At 41.4% G+C, this 22,156-nt stretch overlaps 4 protein-coding genes across 4 annotated transcripts; all 4 read left to right on the top strand.

Annotated features, from left to right (window-relative positions):
• The first annotated feature begins 741 nt into the window (after window positions 1-741).
• LOC138894214 (uncharacterized) lies at window positions 742-1,248 on the top strand. The gene has a single exon (XM_070178896.1). The coding sequence runs from the start codon at window positions 742-744 to the stop codon at window positions 1,246-1,248; it is 507 nt and encodes a 168-aa protein (XP_070034997.1).
• A 3,815-nt stretch (window positions 1,249-5,063) lies between these two features.
• Window positions 5,064-5,645, top strand: LOC104119239 (uncharacterized). Its single transcript, XM_009630687.1, has one exon. The coding sequence runs from the start codon at window positions 5,064-5,066 to the stop codon at window positions 5,643-5,645; it is 582 nt and encodes a 193-aa protein (XP_009628982.1).
• Window positions 5,646-15,179: 9,534 nt separating this feature from the next.
• Window positions 15,180-15,746, top strand: LOC138894213 (uncharacterized). Its single transcript, XM_070178895.1, has one exon. The coding sequence runs from the start codon at window positions 15,180-15,182 to the stop codon at window positions 15,744-15,746; it is 567 nt and encodes a 188-aa protein (XP_070034996.1).
• A 126-nt stretch (window positions 15,747-15,872) lies between these two features.
• On the top strand, window positions 15,873-16,364 carry LOC138894212 (uncharacterized). Its single transcript, XM_070178894.1, has one exon. It carries the CDS (start codon window positions 15,873-15,875, stop codon window positions 16,362-16,364), a length of 492 nt encoding a protein of 163 aa, XP_070034995.1.
• Window positions 16,365-22,156: the final 5,792 nt, after the last annotated feature.

Raw genomic sequence — 22,156 nt, 5'->3', positions numbered from 1 at the left:
CCGGTCCTTCTATAATAAGCTTAAGAGAAAAATTGGGTACCACACAAATCACTCTCCCTCTTGTGTGGTATTGAAGTTAAAACATCAACATTCCTTCAACATCACGCCAAACAATAACACCCCAACATCAGTCCCCACCACTCAAGTCATACCTCCAGTAACCCTCACAAACCCACCAAATCCCCCTATCGACACTCTTTATGTACCACAGTACGTTTAAATACCACAAAACCCGCCTATCACCACCAATGCAACTCACACCCCTCCTCGTGAAGGAGTCACTTTTACCACTCACCCAAATCAGCACATACCTGTGGCACATACCACCGCCCATGAGCGATATGTTCCACCTGTTTGCCATTTCTGAACCTTTCTTTACAATGCCTATCACGGTCAGGGTGCCATATAAGATTGACTAATACACCGAGATGGAGAGGGAAGCCATGCGTAAGGAAGAGAAGTCAGTATTTAAGTAGCTGTAAATCTTGAGAAAACAAATGAAGAACCTCCAAGTCACCCAGGGAAATGAAAGTTTGGACTATGAGGATCTGTGTATCCATCAGGATGTGGATATGGTAGACGGGTGATCCCCACGCACATTTGAGAGCATAATGTGACAAGTTAGTTAGAGTGGGAAGGAATGAGAAGCTAAGAATGAAGTTATTTATAAGGAGCCTGACGAGAGAAGCACTCACCTGGTATACTCGACAGGATCCACGAAACTGGAGAACCTGGCAAGATATGGCGGAGGTCTTCATGAATCGCTTTCTATTCAACACAGAGATCACTCCTGATAGGTTCACACTGGTGAACCTGCAGAAAAAGCCATCCAAGTCATTTCTAAAATATGCACATCGGTGGAGATCAGAGGCCGTCAGGGCACAACCTCCGCTGGAGGACAGTGAATTAACCAAGTATTTCATCATAGCCCAGGAGGGGATATACTTCAAAAAAATGATGGGAATTATGGGACAGAGATTCCCCGAGTTGGTCAAGATGGGAGATTTCTTTGAAGAGGGTATAAAATCTGGTAATGTACTATCCATGGCAGCACTGCAAGCGGCCAGCAAGGCAATCCAATCAGGGTCAATAGGTAGCGGAAAGAAGGAGGAGGAGGAGGTCTCAGCAGTCGTCCCTTACTATCAACCCAACCCACATCACGGAAACACTTCCTATTCCCCAAACAACCATTCATCACCACCCACTTATGCTCCAATTTATAAGACCCAGCCATATTACCACCCCTAACCCCAATACAACCCTCCTCGAGCCCACAGCAACCCGAACCCAGAATGACCATCTGCTCATGTCCGAACCACTACCCACAAAAACCGACCCACTTATGCACCACGCCCTCTTCCCAATTTTGAAGAGAGGGGTCCCAGAAATTATACCTCGATTGCTGAGCCTCTGGCCCAATTGTTCGAAAGATTGAGAAGAGCAGGATTGATACATCGAGTGGAAGGAAGGGTTCATGAGTATCCCTCCAAGTATTTTGATGCAACTAAAAGGTGTGTATACCATTCCAACGTGCCTGGGCATGATACTGCAGATTGTTTTAAGCTGAAAAACGAGATTGAAACACTGCTCAAGAGCGGAGCCATTCTATGCACTCTGGCGCCGCCCAATATGAATCGCAATCCGCTGCCAAATCACCGAAACTAGGGAATCAACATGATCACATTAGACGAAGAATATGATCTGAAGGGAATGATTGTTACAATAGGAAATGCAGAAGCCGCCAGGATCCCATCTCAAAGGGCTCCAATGATTACATTACAAGTGAGACCTACGATGACAGTTCAGACTTATCACAGACAACCTACCATTACTACAAGGGACGAACACACTGGAGAATACAAAACTGTCATATGGACATACCAGCAAAAGGGGAAGGCCAAGATGACAGACTCTAACACAGCCTGTGGTATGACTAGGTCTAGAGATGCTACATTCCTGAAGATGCAAATCGAGGGAACTTGGGAAGAGAGCAGATTCAAAGAAGGAACATAACAGACCCAGAAGCCGCCGAATTAAGGAAAAGAATGTTGACCAAAGAGTACTCCGTGGAGGAGAAGCTGAAGAAAACTCCAGCACAGATATCAATCATGGACTTGATGATGAGCTCCGACAGTCATAAGGATGCCCTGTTAAAAGCGCTGAGCGAGTAAGTGTAGCAATAAACACCACCAGTGAGCTACTAGTCATGACAATCGGGAAAATGGTCAAAGTAAATAAGATTAATTTCAGAAGAGACGAATCGAAGGCGCAAATCACAACAAAGCCCTTCATATCACTGTCAAATGCGGGGATAAAGTGGTGTACCGAGTGCTGGCTGATGGAAGGTCAGAAGTCAACATTTATCCACTTTCTACTTTACGGGAGTTAGGAATCCATTGGAGGGAAGTCAAGGAAAGCCACGTAAGGGTAAAGGCCTTTGATGGTTCGCAGAAGGATGTTATCGGAGAATTTATTTGGCTTTGCAGATCGGGCCTGTTGAATTTCCCATATTGTTTCAAGTAATGGATATCTCTTCTTCATACAACTTGCTGCTAAGAAGGCCCTGGATACACATGGCAGGGGCCGTCCCATCTACCCTGCACCAATGCATGAAATTTGAGTGGGGATGTCAGGAGATTGTGGTCCATGGCGAATGGGCCACTCTGCTTATTTGGAGCATGTTGTTCCGTTCATTGAAGGGCTAGACGGAATTTCAGTCCATGCAGTGGAAATCATGCAAACCATAAAAATGGAAGAGGCTGAACAATACGTCGAAATGAAGTTACCGTATAGATCCAAGATGGCTATGATGGAGATGATGAAATATAGATACAGACTAAGAACAAGGTTGGGATCTAGGTCGGACGGGATCACAAAGCCAATTGAACCTAATGAGCAGAAAGGAAGGGCCAGCATAGGATATCAGCCTCTGGTGGGGAAAGCTCAAACTGGTAGCTCCGGGAAAAAGGTATTTTTGTCAGAGCATGTTTCAAGTCTAGGCTAGAGTTCAGTACCAGAAGATGATATCATCGATGGGATGGGAAAGCTATTCGTGAATATGAATGAAGAATGTTGTGAAGGGACCAACATCAAGACATTGACCATCAAGGATGTTGAACCAGGGGAAGAGCTACGGAATTGGACGGCCAGTCCATCTTTGGTTCGCCGGGAGTCTTGGTAGTATGGAACTATAAAAGTTTTCTTTTTGAAAAGCGCACGGTCAATTAAGGCATGCACCGTGTCTGTACCTTTTTGTTATTTGCCTCTCTCAAATGCTTAGACGTTCCTCTTTTGATAAAATAAAAAGAATCATTTTCATAAAATATTGCGACTTTATTTATCGCTTCATTTATACTTAGTTTTTATTTTCAGTAATCAAAATGATAAACCTGCGTTCCGCGATTGTGACATGTAACGAAACTGTCAAGTGCATGACCTAGATTACGAGGAGTATGACGAGAGTATGATGCCAACTAGAGAGTAAAAAAAAGCCCAACCTCGAAGAAACAGAAGTGGTCAACCTTGGAAGTAAAAAAGACGTGAAAGAAACCAGAATCAGCATTCATCTAGAAGCCGAGCAGAAGGAAAACCTGGTTGAGCTTCTCCGTCAATACATCGATGTGTTTGTATGGTCATATGATGACATGCGGCGATTAAGTAATGACATTGTCTCGCATCGACTACCCATTGATCCTACCAGACCGCTAGTCAAGCAGAAACCCAGAAAATTTAAGCCCGATTTGAGTTTGAGGATATAGGAAGGAGTAACCAAGCAGATAGAGGCGAATGTGGTAAGGCTCGCCAATTATCCCAACTGGTTGGCAAATATTGTCCTAGTACCCAAGAAATATGGAAAGATCATGATATCCGTAGATTACTGAGATCTCAACAAAGCTAGTCCAAAGGACGACTTCCCTTTACCAAATATCCACATCCTCATCGACTACTGCGCGAAGCATGAACTACATTAATTTGTGGATTGTTTCGCTGGGTACCACCAAATCTTGATGCACGAGGAAGATGCAGAAAAGACAGCCTTCACCACACCTTAGGGAGTTTACTGCTATAGAGTCATGTCATTCGATCTTAAGAACGTCGGCGCTACCTACATGAGGTCCATGACGACCCTCTTTCATGACATGATTCATAAGGAGATTGAAGTATATATGGATGCCATCATCATCAAGTCTCGAAATAGTTCAAAACACTTGGACAATTTGAGGAAATTTTTCAAACGCCAGCGGAGGTATAGTTTGATATTGAATCCGACAAAGTGCGCGTTTGGAGTCCCTACTAGAAAATAGTTGGGCTTCATTGTAAGCATGAAATGGATAGAACAGGACCCATCAAAAATCAAGGCCATTCAGGAATTGCCACCACCAAAGAGTAAGAAAGACGTGATGAGTTTCCTGGGTTGACTAAATTTCATCAGTCTCTTCATAGCCCAATCCACGGTAATATGTGAACCCATTTTCAAGTTGCTGAAAAAGGATGCTGCCACAAAATGGATAGAAGAGTGCCAGAAAGCCTTCGACAGAATCAAGGAGTATCTATCAAATCCACCAGTGCTGGTTCCCTCCGAGCCCGGGAAGCCATTCTTACTATATCTGTCAGTCTTGGATAACGCCTTCGGCTGTGTGTTGGGACAACATGACGAAACTAGGAGAAAATAGCATGCCATCTACTACTTAAGTAAGAAGTTCACGCAATGCGAGGCCAAATATACTTTGATAGAATGCACTTGTTGTGCCCTGACTTGGATCGCCCCATAAATTAAGGCATTACATGTCAGCATACACTGCGCATCTAATATCTCGGCTCGACCCGCTCAAGTACATCTTCTAGAATCCGATGTCGACTGGAAAGCTCGCTAAATGGAAAATTCTCCTTAGCCAATTTGACATTATGTACATAACTCAAAAGGCTAGCAAGGGCAAGCTTTAGATGAAAACCTCGCAGAGAATCCAGTGGACGAGGATTACGAGCCACTCACTACGTAATTTCCCAATGAAGAAGTATTATTTGCTGTAGAGGATATTGCAGAATCATACCCTAGATGGAGAATGTATTTCTATGGAGCAGCAAACTTTAAAGGAGTCAGAATTGGGGCAGTTCTAATTTCAGAGTCCGGACAACACTATCCAACATCGGCAAAGATAAGAATCCCTTGTAACAATAATATGGCTGAATACGAAGCGTGCATCATTGGGATCAGAATGGCAGTCGACATGAACGTCAAAGAATTTTTGGTCACATGGGATTCCGATCTATTGATAAACCAAGTCCAAGGGGAATGGTCTACCAAAAATGTCAAGATTCTTCCATACCTGCATTGCGTGAAAGAGCAATGCAAGAAATTCACGAAGATTGAATTCAAGAATGTCCCCAGCATTCAGAACAAGTTTTTCGACTCCCTTGAAGCTCTATCATCCATGATTCAGCATCCATACAAGAACTATATCGACCCTATCGAGGTAGAGATCAGGGATCAACATGCATATTTCTTCCATGTCGATGAAGAGGCAGATGGTAAACCATGGTATCATGATATTAGGAAATTCCTTGCAACCAGAGAATACCCGAAGAATGCTACTAATAGTCAGAAACAAACTCTTAGGAGGTTGGAAAATCACCTCTTTCCTTAACATGGAAGTCATGTACAAGAGGACCCCAGACTTAGATTTGTTGAGAAGTATAGATACCGACGAGGCTACCATGTTATTAGAAGAAATACATGTAGGAATATGTGAACCCCACATGAACGGGTTCAAACTAGCCAAAAAGATCTTGAGAGGTGGATAATTTTGGATGACTATGGAAAGCGATAGTATCCGCTACGTACAGAAGTGTCACCAGTGGCAGATTCACGGGGATTTCATCCGTGTTCTGCCGAATGAGTTAAACGTGATAGGTTCACCTTTGTCGTTCACTACTTGGGGCATGAACGTGATTGGACCCATAAAGCCCGCCGCATCAAATGGGCATTGCTTCATCTTGGTCGAAGCATGCACCTATAAGTCCTTCACAAAAAAGGTAGTGGCGGATTTCATCCGAAATAACATTGTCTGCAGATTTGGGATACCTGAGTCAATCATCATGGACAATGCCGCTAACCTCAACAATGACCTCATGAGAGAAATTTGTGAGAAGTTCAGGATCATCCACCGTAACTCCACAGCCTACAGACCACAAATAAATGGATCAGTCGAGGCAACCAACAAGAATATCAAGAGGATTCTATGAAAGATAGTGGACAATCACAGGCAATGGGATGAGAAACTATCTTTCGCCTTACTGGGTTATCGGACCACCATGAGAACATCCACTGGGATAACACAATACATGTTAGTATACGGCACTGAAGTTATGATACCCACAGAAGTCAAGATACCATCTTTAAAGGTCATTTAAGAGGCCAAGTTGGACGACGCAGAGTGGATACGGGTCAAACAGGATCAACTCATTCTCATCAACGAGAAAAGAATGGATGCGGTATACCACGTTCAGCTATATCAGAACAGGAGGGCCAGTGCATTTAACAAGAGGGTGAAGCCTTGTCAGTTCGCACCAGGGCAGTTGGTCCTGAAGAAAATCTTTCCTACCAAGAGCAAGCCAAAGGAAAGTTCGCACCAAACTGGCAAGGTCCTTACATGGTTCACCGAGTATTGTCAAGTGGAGCTCTAATCTTGGCAGAAATGGATGAAAGAATCAACATGAAGCCCATCAACTCAGATGCAATCAAGAGATACTATGTTTGAAGAAAAAAAGAGTTAGGTTTTTACTGTAACAGAACTACATTCAACCTGACTTCCCACGGATGGATACGTAGGCAACCCACATAGGGTTTGGTTTCTCTCCCTCCTTTTTTTGGTAATAGAAAAACCAAATATCACTTTGTATGTTGCTCTGGAACTACGCTGACTTAATTTCCTCAAAAAGGAGTACGTAGGCAATCCTCATCGGATTCAGTCATCTTTTGTAATTGAACTATGTTCTGGCTTGATTTCATTTAAATATATAGGCAGTTTGACTCAGGCATGGCCACTCCATGCTTAATCTCATCATTTTTGCATCTATTGTAATCGAACTATGTCTTGAACTGATTCCATTTGTTACGTAGGTTTCCTGAGTTAGGCTTGGTCATCTTCATCGTATTATATCATCGAACTATGTTTAGACCTGATTCCGTTTTGGATTTGTTGGAAACCTGAAAGGGTTTGGTCCTAACCCTAGGGAAAAACATTTGTAATACATTAGTTAAACTAAGGCACAGTCGCAGCGGCAAGCAGCCACGTCATCAAGCATCGCGAAGGATATACATCAACGAGACAAAGTTTTCGAGAAGAGATGCTCGCATATGGAGAACCTTTCGTAGCATGTCATAATCCGAAACGATGGCATTAGTATTAAAAACAAAGCTTTTCAAAATTGCTTTTCTAAAGATACAGTAATTTGTTCCACCTACCGAACTTCGTGGCGTAACCATATCAAGGGCCGGGGCAAATCAACATTGTGGTCGATACAAACAAACTTCCCCGCTCCCACTAAGAATTTTTCCTTGAGTGCAGGGTCAACAAGAAGAAAGGAAGCATTGAGACCACACTGGGTCAAATGACGAATCTGCCACCTTCCCATGATTATCTTCTCTTTACTCCCTTGCTTGAATTTTTCTGGTGTAGCCAAAGCTAATCTTTGAATCCTTTGCAGGTACCTTGGAGTCTGACCACTGATACGGAAAGGGCACTGTATATAGAAAATCGTCAGCTCAACCACTCGAAGCACCTTGTACAAAGCGAACCATTGGCTTTACCAATTGAAGCCTTGTATATAGCAAACTGCCTACTCAACCAATCGGAGCACCTTCTACAAAACGAGTCGTCGGCTTCACCAGTGAAATTCCTGTATATAGAAAACCGCCAGCTCAATCGATCGGAGCGCCCTGTACAAATCAAACGTCGGCTTTTCCAATCAAAGCTTTGTATATGGAAAACTGTTCATTCCGCCAACGAAACGATCCGCACCGCTTCTCCGTCGCAACGGAGGCCAGAATAGACAGTCGCAAAACTCGTCACCGACATTCTGCCAAATGGCCGCAACTTAGCTTCGCAGTCAAGAGTATCTCTTGGACATTATTTTCTTTCCTTTGCTATTACTTTGAATGTTTTGACGTTTTGCTCATGCAGCTTTAGGCATGATTACGGTTTAGGTAAATCACTCCCAAGAGGAGATTATTATAAATTTTTAGTACAAAGCTCTCCTAACAAGCGGAGACGCACTCCATAAGTCAAGCTCTCCCAACAAGCGGAGACACTTTTCAATGCTTCGACAACAAGGTACACAACCCAGCTAATAAATCTAGTTAAGATCAAGTATCACATCATCCCGATCCCAAATAATGGCCCGTTGGCAGCCAGGCACCATCATTCTTGCATCATTTACATCACATCTTAATATATCGTGCATTGCAATATATGGGTATGTGTGTGTTTCATTTTTGCAGGAACAAATATCGCAACGTGAAACTCTTTTTAAGCAGAAAACCAATACCTATTTTACAAAATTGATTAAGTATTAATTTTAAAATTAATAACCTAGTACTAACATTATGTAATTATAAATATATTTACTATTCTTAATATCATTAAGGCAATTTCTAAAATACACCATCTAGGCTTTATAATTAATTTAATGAATTATTTCTCAAATTCTAATTAATTAGATTATTATGTTCAAAATTAGTATTATAATTTAGAAGACAACACATTTCATAAATAATTAATTATAATAATTAGTAGTATATTAGATAATTATAATTTTACTATATTTTATTTAAAATAATTAAGTTTATTTAAATTAATTTTAAAAAGGTTAGAAGACTAAAAGGCTACAATTGCAAATTTCCAATTACACACAAGATGGCCATCTTTTAAACTAATTTTGGCCCAATACCAGGCCCAATCCGGAAAAATACCCAGCCCAGACACCTTTCTCTTTCCATCATGGCAATCCGCGTTCCTCTCCCTAAACCAATCAGAGCACGCCATGTCACCCACTAATCCCACTCACAAAACTAAGACAAACGGTCTAAGTCGTTGATCCAAACCATCGACGGTCCACAATTATCCCTATTTTCTCTTTGATCCAACGGCTCCCGTATTTTTCCACAATTGATTTCTTTAAACACATAAAACCTCGATTTATCAGGGTTGTTGATCAAATGATCAAAATTCCCATATTCCATCTCTCAATCATAACCCTCAGAAATCAACCCTAATCCCTTAACCCTAAATCGTTTCTCCTTTGACCCCACCGCCCTTCTTTCCTTTTTCTCTCTCACTTCTCTCCATCTCACATACATGGCCTGCAAAGAAACCTAGCATAAATTCGTGCAAGGCTTCAAATCAACTAGAGATTCATACCTTCTGTCCCTCATATCAATGTTTCCCGCTAATACCTTCCTTGTTTCGTCGCTTCACCTCAAAACCCCTCAAACCCGAACCCTAACCTTCAAAGATGAAACCTCAACCCACCAACGATCTTTCAAATCCATGGAATGCATGGCCATTTGTTCTGACTCTGTACTACGAAACTCATCACTTCCTTTCCATTTTCATCATTTAATCTTAATAGACCTATTTGAAGAAGTCAAACCAAAAGTTGAAACTTCAACTCGCCAGATCTCCTTCTCCATTTTTTCAAATCAAAGCGAGCCTGAGATGCGAGTTGGCTTCAATGTTGATATTCGATACCCAGAGGTCGAATGTGATGACCTCTGGGAACTAGGGTTCTGACCAGTGGTCTCTCATACCTCAACGGTTAGCTTCTCTCCTCATAGGTAAAATCGCTAACGATTTCCCCTTTGTCTCTCTGATTTTCACTTGCATATTCTTGCATCATTTAGTAGTTGTCATCTTCCACTACTAAATTTGAATTCTGCTGAAACCCTAAGTCATTAGTGGCACTATAAAAGGGGCTTTCAATGCTCTCACCAACAAGACCTAAGACAACAAGAAAAACATAACATCTTCAACCTACAGAGCTAACACATTCATCAGGTTATATTCTCCCTTGTATTTAGGTTTTTCTATAGTCATCATGTTTAACATGCAGCATCCTTCTAAGTTCTGTTATCCTAAAGAGGCTTTTTTGTTCATCATGCCATATTCTTGAGTTCTATCATGCTATACTTAGGGTTGTTATTGCAGTCTTCACGTTTAACATGTCATGTTCCTTTAGGTTTTGTCATGCTAAATTTGGGATGCTGTTAGCTCGGGTACATGTGAAATACATAGAATAACCCTACCTCACCAGGTTAAGGCTTATGAAACCTTAAGTATCTTTTGAATCCTCATCATGAATGATTTACTTCCATATCTAATTGTTAACTTGTAAACAGTCCTATTTGGATGGACTTTCCTTTGAATATCAGTAGTATTTGTCATGATCAGTCTATCTCCTATGAGTCAGACTATAGTTGTGCCCTGTTGATTATTTCTGTAATCTGAATATGATTCCATCATATTTAGCTATCCAACCAAGCCTGTGTAGCTTATTTAAGTTTGTTAAGTATGATGTTTCCCTTATCCTTAACTCCCCTAATGATACTGACAACCTGATTCATCTCCTTCCTGGTACTTTTCAATAAGGCAAGGCTTTTTCCTCTTCCCTGCCAAAAGCACTTTCAGTTGAAAAATGAATTCGTCTTCAATGTTTGGGGTTTATCTTGTCTTGTGGAGTCTTAATCTTGGTTGAAATCTCTGCATGTGTGGGAGTTTGGTATGAACTTTTATTTATCCTTCATGACTTCACATTAATACTATTTTAAACTTATACTCAGTCCTTTTCTTTCCTTTGTTATTCTGGACTGAATATGTTGTAAGGGAAACCTTTTACTGTTATTGATTGAGTGCAATAACATGCTTGTATCATTGTCTGAATCTGTACTAAGAATCTCAATGGATTCAAGTAATGTCATTAACCTAGGTGTATGCTCATTTGTGATCAATGTTAAGACATTAGTATTTGTATCCTAAAGTTGTTACAATTACAAACTATGTGCCTTATTTGTCTGTGAGATATATGAACCCTGTTGTCTTATTTTAGCAATAACGTCATAAGTATTCCTGCTGCCATATGTACTTAGAAGTCTGATTTTCAAGACTTGTTCATATGTGTGCCTCACTCATTTAATGTTGAAGTATACGGACTGTTTCTATGTGTCTATTTCTGTGTTTTTTCTGCTAAGGAAAGTAGGATTCTATGGTAGGAAATGTCATAGTGGGTGGTTTGCATTGAGAGGGCCTCATTGGAATTCAAACCTATAGGGAAGAGTTAGTCGTTAGTGGTTAAAGGTATTTGGGAGTAGAGATTAACTCTAGGTTGGGCTGCTCTCTTCGGCACAAGCATTGCCCTAGGCCTTGAGATCCTTCGGAACTTTGAAGTATTGTGATTCAAAGGGGGCATCGGCCTTTAGTATAACCCTCTCCTTAGCCTTTAATTTATTGACACTTATTACTCTCTCTGGGTTTGATGCTTAACGGAAACAAAAGGTATTCAATGTGGGTCATTCACTATACACGACCTCCACATTAGCATGATTCCCTTGGCATTTAGGTATTGTTAGTAACATCTTCTTTAATATTTGCTTAGTATGATTCTCTTAGTATTTAAACACTGTAAGTGATTTCTTTTAGTCTTTGTTTGAGAGTTTTATATATGGATATGTATACAATACTATTATTCTAATGACCTTCTCTTTTATTTTTGGGCATGTACAATGATTTGGGCCTGTTGAGTTCTTTAAGAACTCGAGCCCAAGTCCAGCTCCACTATGGTCCAAGGGTCTGTCGTCGCTCGTCTTTGTTACTGTCGGGCCTACTTTTCGAGGCACAAACTCCCTAGAGTCACGTCTTTCCCTTCACCTCTTTACTTACTATTTTGTTATTCTTCGGTTACACTATGTCACTGCTCATTACTGTTTTCATATTGTTATATCTTATTATGTATATGAGAAATATTTATTGGATTGAATGTTTATCCTTATCTTTTAATTCACAGAATCACTTAGGCAAGCCTTAAAGAACTTAAGATTAAAAAGAAGCCTTAGTTAGGAATTAATTCTTTAACTATTGATCACAAGCTTATTATAAATTCATTATGCCTCGCTGACCCTCTCCTTAAATATTTTGAATCCAAAGGTTTAATAAAGGTGGCAGTGTAAGACCCCATAAATTTTTCACCTAAAATCCGGGGTTTCGTAATGCCGGGGTAGACTTATGTGTTGAAGATTGTAGGGTTCGGACTTTTTGGGTTAAATAGTGCGTTGGCGAGTTGAAAATATTTTTGGAAGTGCAAGGCATATTTGCGACCCATTCTGCGGTCGCAGAACTGATCTGCGGACCGCAGATCTGCTGAAGACTGAGACAGAAAATCTGGATAAATGTTTGGACAATTATGCTGTTCATTATGCGGCCGCATAATCTTTTTGTGGGCCGCATAACCCATCGAAGATCGAGCATGAAATCCTTAGGAGGAAGGTTTTGCGGCGCATTATGTGACCGCAAAATAGGTCTGCAACCGCTTTTTTTAATTTTATAATTTTATCGGGGCTTCATTTTTTCAATTTTATGACCCGACCCCCCATTTCATTTATCTAGCCTAGGGGTTCATTTTGGGGGGATTACCTGACATTTTAGAGAGAGGAGAGAGCTATTGTAGAGAAATAGAAGGGAGGAATAAGGATTTCACTACTCAACTTGAATCAAGTATTGGAATTTCCTCAAAAGGAACTTTCTAGGGTATCTAAAAGGTAAGAATTTCTTTCTCTAATTCTCCAATTTCGAATTTGGGTAGAAGATGGGTAAAGGGGGAGGGTGATTCTTGGCTATGGGAGTATTATTTATACATGAATGTACCAATAAGGTTTAGGGGAACATTGTTGAGCTCAAATGGGTAAAGATTGGGTCGTTGAGTGAAGGAAATCTTGTGGTAGAACCTTGTAATCAAATTTGCACATCTAGTATTTGATGAAATGCTCAAATGAGGTGAAACCATGAATATCTTCCTAATTTGTGTTCAATTTTGTTATGTCTCAAAAATAGATTGAAGTTGCTAGGATTTTCGGAACATTGTAGTAATTTAAGGAAATCTCAAAGTGAGGTATGAAGGCTAAACTCTTATTCTAGTATCGGAATTCCCGAATCCTTGTAAGATTCTATCATGTGTAGTCGAACTTGAAATGCTATTGATGTGGGGTATCCAAACTAGTAGAATTGAGGCCCAATTGGCATAACGTGTTAGAACCCTCGTGTATTAATGATTCTCTAATTTTGACTTAATCATGTTATACCCCTTTGGGAAGAAGATCTTGTATGAAATAAATGTGATTAAACACCAATTGCTCATATGATGAAACTTTATGAATTTACACTTGCTAAGGTCAAAGGTGACAAACAGTTGATTTGAAGGGAACTCTTTTGTACATATTATTATCATTTTGGGAACTCGAGCCGTGGCATTGTGATTTCACCTCCACCCGCATACATTGGGGTGAGGCGGTGTGGCCTCTTTGTGTATAGTTGTAGTATTGTGAATATACCTCCTCCCGCATACATTGGGGTGAGGCGGCGGGGCCTCTTTGTGTAGAGTTTCTGGTAATGTGATTGCACCTCCACCCGCATACATTGGGGTGAGGCGGCAAGGCCGCTCTGTGTAAAAGTAGTTGTAGAGGATTCCCGACTTGAAATTTATATGTTTTATTAAAGTTCTTAATAAATCTGTTTTCACTTTTATGGCTATCTAAGCCCTATGATTGTTACCATGATTTATCATATTTATTTTTATTTCCAAGTTCTTGAATAGATGTTTTGGTTTTCATACTAGTACTATTAGACATGTACTAACGTCCCTTTTGTCGGGGGCGCTGCATTTTTAGTAGATGCAGGTGGTTCCACAGCGGAAGGCATTAGCCACTGATAGCAGTACACTCTTTTCCTAACTGACTTGGTGAGCCCCACTTCATTCTGGGGTTGTGCATCTTTTGTTCCGTGCCTATTATGTTTTGAGGTAAAGCCAGAGCCTTGTTGTCGTCACTATCATTGTACTCTTTTATCTCTATTAGAGGCTTTGTGGATATGGTGTGGGTTGGGTATTGGTATTTGGAAAGTCAAGATAGTAATGTTGTATGTGTGTTACATCTTCTACTTCAAACTATGAAAGTGTGTGTATTTTGAGACTTTATAAATGAAGTAACTAATGGTGATGGAATTAGTGTTGTTCATGAACCCTCTTGGTGTTAATTAATGAAAAGTATTCTTCTCTTTATTCATGGGTGAGTTGGGTAGATGGCATTGTGCAGGCTTGCTTGGCCAGGTTATCTCGGTTGAGCATCGGTCGCGCTTCCCGAGGTCGGGGCATGATAAAGTTAGTATCAAAGCCTAAGGTTTTATAGTGTCCTAGGATGTCTCGGAGCCGTTTCTAGTAGAGTCCTTCTTATCGGTGTATTGTCGACCACATCTATAATCAGGAAGCTACTTGGGCACTTAGGAATAATACTGTTCTTTGATGTTCTCGATCGTGCGATAAAGTTGATTGTAAAACTGTTCCTCCTTTAACTCGTGCTTTACTCTAACTTTCAGTACATGGCGCCTAGGAAGAAGACAAGAACTGGCCAAGGAGCCAATGTCGCCTCAGGAGTGTCAGTTGATTCGATATTTGATGATGCGGGTGAGCACCCTAGGGGTGAGGATATTCCCCCAATTACTACACCACCGAATCTTCTATTCTTGCTCAAACTGCACCAGTTCCTTCACCTACTGAAGGTGCAACGGTCCCTCCAACTGATATTCCAGTTCCACCTCCAGCACCAGCTTCCGGTCCCGATATATCTGATAGGGATCTTAGGAGAGCCATACAGATTTTGGCTCGGATAGTGGCCTCCCAGGCCCAGAGATAAAATGTTGCACCTACTTTTTCTAGTCAGTCAGGGGATTTCGCTAGTTCCAGGGTGAATAGGTTTCTCCAGTTAGATCCTCCAGTGTTCACAGGTACAGATTCTGAGGAGGACCCCAGGACTTCATTGATGAGAGGCACAAAACTCTCCGAGTTATGCGTGCTACTGAGACAGAAGGAGTGGAGTTGGCCTCCTACCACCTGAAAGGGGTGCCTATTCTTGGTTTGAGATGTGGGAGGAGTCCCGTGAGGAGAGGATCTCTCCGGCGAGGTGGAGGGAGTTTACCGATGCCTTTATGGATCATTTCTTGCCTGCCGAGACTAAGGCGGCATGTGCCGCTGAGTTAGAGAATCTGAAGCAGGGTAGCATGAATGTGTGGGAGTACCATATGGAATTTGTGCGCCTGTCCAAGTATGCTATTCACATGTTGCCAACTATGGATGCTAGGGTGTGCCGGTTTGTGCAGGGCCTTAGCCCCTTGGTTATTAATGAGGCCGATATAGCTGCCTTGAATTCTAATATTAACTATGGGAAGATGGTGGCATTTGCTCAAGCTATAGAGGACCATAAACTGAAAAATAGAAGGGATCGTGAGGGTAGCAGCAAGGTCCGGTCCGCGGACAAGTTTTGTGGTTCTTCCGATGGTGGTGGGGGTAAGTCGGCATTAAAGGGAGGGTCATCAGGGCCATCTCAATCATTCGCTCAGTCTTCGATGAGTGCACCACCATCAAGGCCCAGTCAGGGCAATAGGGAGCCTCATCAGCAGGGCCAGCCTGGAGGGAGATTCCAGCAGTAGCGGAGGCCCCCATGCCATAAATGTGGGAAGATTCACTTTGGGGTCTGCTTCATGGACCTACCTATATTCTATGGGTGCGGTGTGAGGGGTCACATTCAGAGGAATTGTCACTCGTCCCGCCAGATCATGGGCAGAGGTGCGGTGCAGCCAGCTAGTTCTGTAACTACTACATCCACAGGACCTCCTCCAGCTCGAGACATCTCAGCACCCGCAGGGCGTGGTGCAGCTGGAATTGGTGCACAGAGTTCGGGAGGAACCAACAGATTTTATGCTATGTGGAGGCGTCGGGATTCAGAGGCTTCTCCAGATGTTCTCATAGGTATATTGACCATCAGATCTCATGATGTGTATGCTCTTATTGATCCCGGTTCCACTTTGTCATATGTTACTCCCTATGTTGCTATGGAATTTTTGATAGAACCGGAACAGCTCCATGAGCCGTTCTTTGCATCTACTCCGATTGGCAAGTCTATTGTGGCCGCGCGGGTTTATAGGGATTGTGTTGTCATGGTGCGTGGTGGGGACACCATGGTTTATCTCCTCGAATTGGGGATGGTTGATTTTGATGTAATAATGGGAATAAATTGGCTTTATTCATGTTTCGCTAAGCTTGATTAAAGAACCAGAACTGTTAGGTTTGAATTTCCAAATGAGTCAGTGATTGAATGTAAGGGGGAGGATGTGGTGCCAAAGGGTAGGTTTGTTTCTTACCTTAAGGCCATGAAGATGATTAACAAGGGGTGTATCTACCATTTGGTCTGGGTTACGGACACCGATGCTGAGGCACCTACATTTTAGTCTGTGCCTATTGTGAATGAATTTTCAAAGGTCTTTCTGGATGAGCTCCCTGGGATCCCGCCAGACAGGGAGATTGATTTTGGGATTGATGTGATGCCAGGCACGCAGCCTATATCTATTCCACCCTACAGAATGGCACCGGCAAAATTGAAATAGCAAAAGGAACAATTGAAAGATTTGTTAGAGAAGGGTTTCATCCGGCCAAGTGTGTCGCCTTCGGGCGAACCGGTTCTATTTGTAAGAAAGAAGGATGGGTCGCTAAGGATGTGTATTGACTATCGGCAGCTCAAAAGGGTTACAATCAAAAATAAGTACCCACTGCCAAGGATAGATGATTTGTTGACCAATTGCAGGGTGCCAAGTATTTCTCCAAGATTGACTTAAGATTCGGTTATCACCAATTTAAGATCAGGGAGCAGGATATTCCGAGAACAACTTTCAGAACCCAGTATGGGCACTTTGAATTTCTAGTAATGTCTTTTGGGCTAACAAATGCCCCGGCAGCCTTCATGGATCTTATGAATCGAGTCTTCAAGCCTTTTCTTGATTCATTCCTGATAGTGTTTATTGACGATATCCTTGTATATTTGCGAAGTCGTGAGGACCATGTCGGTCATCTCAGGGCAGTTGTACAAACCCTATATCAATACAAGTTGTATGCAAAGTTTTTTAAATGTAAATTTTGGCTTGAATCTATTACATTCTTGGGTCATGTCGTCTCCAGATAAGGAATTAAGGTAGATCCTCAGAAGATTTCAGCGGTGAGGAATTGTCCTAAACCTACTTCCCCAACAGAGATTCGCAGTTTCTTAGTCTTAGTTGGGTATTACAGAAAGTTTGGGGAGGGATTCTCTACCCTTGCCTCTCAGTTGACTAAATTTATGCAGAAGGCGGTTAAGTTCCAATGGTCAGATGCTTATGAAAGAAGCTTCCAGGAGTTGAAATCAAGATTTTCTACGGCACCGGTGTTGACCCTACCACAGGGTACATATGGGTTTGTGGTATATTGTGATGCTTCAAGAATCGGACTTAGGTGTGTATTAATGCAACATGGCAAGGTTATAGCTTATGCTTCTAGGCAACTCAAGAATCACGAAAAGAACTATCCAACACACGACTTAGAGCTTGCGACAGTGGTATTTGCATTAAGATTTGGTGTCATTATTTGTATGGGGTCCATGTGGATATATTCACGGACCATAAGAGTGTTCAATATATTTTCGAATAGAAAGAATTGAATCTGAGGCAGAGAAGATGGCTTGAGTTACTCAAGGATTATGACATCGATATCCTATACCATCCGGGGAAGGCTAATGTTGTAGCAGATGCTCTTAGCCGTAAATCTATGGGTAGTTTGGCTCACATGGAGGCATATCAAAGGCCATTGGCCAAGGAAATTCATCGGTTGGCTAGTTTGGGAGTTCGTCTTACGGATTCAAGTGATGAAGGAGTGATTGTGCAAAATAGGGCTGAATCATCACTTGTTGTGAAAGTCAAGGAAAAGCAATACAATGACCCATTGTTGTTACAATTGAAGGAGGGGGGTCATAAACATAAGACCATGGCCTTTTCTCTTGGCATAGATGATAGTATACTAAGGTACCAAGGGCGACTATGTGTTCCAAATGTGGATGGTCTCCGGGAAAGAATCATGATCGAGGCTCACACTTCTAGGTATTCCGTGCACCTGGGCTCCACAAAGATGTATCGTTATCTAAAGGAAGTCTACTGGTGGAATGATATGAAGAGGAATGTAGCGGACTTTGTAACAAGGTATCCAAATTTTCATCAACTGAAGGCTGAACACCAAAGGCCTGGTGAGTTGGCACAAAACATAGAGATTCTGATGTGGAAGTAGGAGATGATCAATATGGACTTTGTGGTAGGGCTACCTCACACTCCTCGCAAATTCGACTCGATTTGGGTGATTGTGGATCGACAAATGAAATCAGCATACTTCTTACCTGTTAAGGCTACCGATGCAGCAGAACAGTATGCTCAGTTGTACATCAAGGAAATAGTCAAGTTACATGGCACTCCAATTTCTATTATCTCAGATCGAGGGTCACAGTTCACGGCGAAATTTTGGAAGAAATTTAAGCAAGGTTTGGGTACTCAGGTGAATCTTAGTATAGCCTTTCACCCGTAGACTGACGAGCACGCAGAGTGGACTATTCAAACGCTTGAGGAAATATTGCGCACTTGTGTTCTTGACTTCAAAGGTAGCTGGGATGATCATTTGCCGCTCATAAAATTTGCCTACAACAATAGTTATCATGCCAGTATCCAGATGGCACCGTTCGAGGCCTTATATTGTAGGAGATGTAGATCTCCCATTGCGTGGTTCGAGATTGGGGAAGCAGAATTAATAGGGCCAGACCTCGTGCATCAAGCTATGGAGAAAGTTAAGATCATTATAGAATGGTTAAAAACTACTTAGAGTCGTCAAAAGTCCTATTCGGATGTAGGGATTTGGAGTTCAAAGAAAATGATTGGGTATTCTTGAAGGTTTCCCCCATGAAAGGTGTAATGCAATTTGGTAAGAAAGGGAAATTGAGTCTGAGGTATGTCGGACCGTACATAATAATTCAGAGGATTGTTCAGGTGGCGTATAAACTTGAGCTACCACCTGAGAGGTCATTAGTGCCCCCGGTATTTAACATGTCTATGTTGAAGAAAGTAGTTGGAGACCCGACACTCAGTGTTCTAGTTGAGACTATTATGAAGAACTGACTTATGAAGAAATTCCAGCTACCATTCTTGATTGGCAAGTCGGAAAGCTAAGAAATAAAAAAACTGCCTCTATGAAAGTGCTATGGCGAAACCAACAGGTTGAAGAGACCGCATGGGAGGCCGAGGAAGAAATGAAGAAGTACCCTCATTTATTTGAATAGATATGTAATTGTTTCTATGAAATTGTTCCCTATGAATTATGTATCACTTGTACAGTTTATGCTAAGGGTGTCCCTTTCTGGTAATACATTGCTTATGAGGCCACGGTTGGTGTTGTTTCATATTATGTTGCATCGTTGGGTTGTGAATATATCTTTAGGATTGGGTTCTGGGATTCTCTGACATGTGGATAGGGCCAGTTACAGTGGAAACTCTTGCTAAAGTTTTGCAAATTTTAGGATTTAGTCAAAAATTAAAACTGTTGGTGTATGTTATAGAAGCTGAGTCACATTGGGTGCTAATGGTGAATTTAGACTCTCATTCGAGGACGAATGATCTTAAGTGGGGGAGGATGGAAGGCCCCGTAAATATTTTACCTAAAACACGGTGTTTCGTAATGCCGGGGTAGACTTATGTGTTGACGACTGTAGGGTTTGGACATTTTGGGTTGAACAGTGCGTTGGGGAGTTAAAGAAATTTTTGGAAGTGCAGGGCATTTCTGCAGTCGCATATGCGACCGCAGATCTGTGTCGGGGCTTTATTTTTCTAATTTTATAACCCGGCCCCCCATTTCATTTATATAGCCTAAGGGTTCATTTTTGGGGGATTACCTGGCATTTTAGAGAGAGGAGAGAGCTATTCTAGAGAGAGAGAAGGGAGGACTAAAGATTTCACTGCTCAACTTGAATCAAGCATTAGAATTTCATCAAGAGGAACTTGCTAGGGTATCTAAAAGGTAAGAATTTCTTTCCCCAATTCTTGAATTTCGAATTTGGGTAGAAGATGGGTAAAGGGGGAGGGTGAATCTTGGGTATAGGAGTATTATTTATACATGCATATACCAATAATGTTTGTGGGAAGATTGTTGAGCTCAAATGGGTAAAGATTGGGTTGTGGAGTGAAGGAAATCTTGTGGTAGAACCTTGTAATCAAATTTGCACATATAGTATTTGATGAAATGCTTAAATGATCTGCAACCATGAATATCTTCCTAATTTGTGTTCAATTTTGTTCTGTCTCAAAAATATTTTGAAGTTTCTAGGATTTTCGGAACATTGTAGTAATTTAAGGAAAGCTCAAAGCGAGGTATGAAGGCTAAACTCTTATTCTAGTATCAAAATTCCCGAATCCTTGTAAAATTCTATAATGTGTAGTCGAACTTGAAACACTATTGATGTGGGGTATCCAAACTAGTGGAATTAAGGCCCAATTGGCATAACGTATTAGAACCCTCGTGTATTAATGATTCTCTATTTTTGATTTAATCATGTTAAACCCCTTTGGGAAGAAGATCTTGTATGAAATCAATGTGATTAAACACTTATTTCTCATATGATGAAACTTTATGAATTTACACTTGCTAAGGCCAAAGGTGCCAAATAGTTGATTTGAAGGGAACTCTTTTGTACATATTATTATCATTTTGGGAACTCGAGTCGTGGCATTGTGATTTCATCTCCACCCGCATACTTTGGGGTTAGGCGGCGTGGCCTCTTTGTGTAGAGTTGCGGTATTGTGATTACATCTCCACCCGCATACGTTCGGGTGAGGCGGCGTGGCCGCTTTATGTATAGTTGTAGTATTGTGAATACACCTCCTCCCGCATATATTGGGGTGAGGCGGCGGGACCTCTTTGTGTAGAGTTTCTGGTAATGTGATTGCACCTCTACCCGCATACATTGGGGTGAGACGGCAAGGCCGCTCTATGTAAAGGTAGTTGTAGAGGATTCCCGACTTGAAATTTATAAGTGTTATTGGAAGTTCTTAATAAATCTGTTTTGACTTTTATGGCTATCTAAGCCCTGTGATCGTTACCATGATTCATCATATTCATGTTGTATTTCCATGTCCTTGAATAGATGTTTTGGTTTTCATACTAGTACTATTCGACATGTACTAACGTCCTTTTTTCCGGAGGCGCTGCATCTTTAATTGATGCAGGTGGTTCCACAGCAGAAGGCATTGACCAGTGATAGCGGTACACTCTTTTCTCAATTGACTTGGTGAGCCCCACTTCATTCCGGGGTTGTGCATCTTTTGTTCATGTGTATTATGTTTTGAGGTATAGCCGGAGCCTTGTTGTCGGCACTATTATTGTACTCTTTTATATCTATTAGAGGCTCCGCGGACTTGGTGTGGGTAGGGTATTAGTATTAGGAAAGTCAAGATAGTAATGTTGTATGTGTGTTACATCTTCTACTTAAAACTATGAAAGTGTGTGTATTTTGAGACTTTATAAATGAAGTAACTAATGGTGATGGAATTAGTGTTGTTCATGAACCCTGTTGGTGTTAATTAGTGAAACATATTCCTCTCTTTATTCATGGGTGAGTTGGGTAGATGGCACTGTGAAGGCTTGCTTGGCTGGGTTATCTCGGTTGAGCGCCGGTCGCGCTCCCTGAGGTCGGGGTGTAACAAACTGCCCTCTTTTCAAAGAGAAAAACAAAATTGTCGCTATTTAATCTTTCAAAAAGGAATCAACTATTTCAAAAGATCAAGGCGTTGTTGCCCTCAAACAAAGGCATTTAAATAGTTTTCTACTTCAAAACCAAGGTATATCTTAAGATCATTTTCATAATGCTTTCACCACATTAGAATGACATGAACCTCCATGATTTAGGAAACAAAGTGTTTTAACTTGGCTTCCATTTTTACATTTATTCAAACGTTTCCATCTTTCGAAGTTCTTTTTGTTTAAGCTTATATATACTAACACTAAT

Source organism: Nicotiana tomentosiformis, chromosome 6 (genome assembly GCF_000390325.3).
Source record: "Nicotiana tomentosiformis chromosome 6, ASM39032v3, whole genome shotgun sequence".
Classification (NCBI taxonomy): Eukaryota; Viridiplantae; Streptophyta; class Magnoliopsida; order Solanales; family Solanaceae; genus Nicotiana; species Nicotiana tomentosiformis.
The sequence above is the reverse complement of the archived record's forward strand: the minus strand, read 5'-3'. Positions and strand labels throughout refer to the sequence as shown.

What these genes read in the sequence shown, in the direction of transcription:
- LOC138894214 (XM_070178896.1), top strand. Translation starts at nt 742, where the DNA reads ATGGCGGAGGTCTTCATGAATCGCTTTCTATTCAACACAGAGATCACT.
- LOC104119239 (XM_009630687.1), top strand. Translation starts at nt 5,064, where the DNA reads ATGTATTTCTATGGAGCAGCAAACTTTAAAGGAGTCAGAATTGGGGCA.
- LOC138894213 (XM_070178895.1), top strand. Translation starts at nt 15,180, where the DNA reads ATGTGGGAGGAGTCCCGTGAGGAGAGGATCTCTCCGGCGAGGTGGAGG.
- LOC138894212 (XM_070178894.1), top strand. Translation starts at nt 15,873, where the DNA reads ATGGGCAGAGGTGCGGTGCAGCCAGCTAGTTCTGTAACTACTACATCC.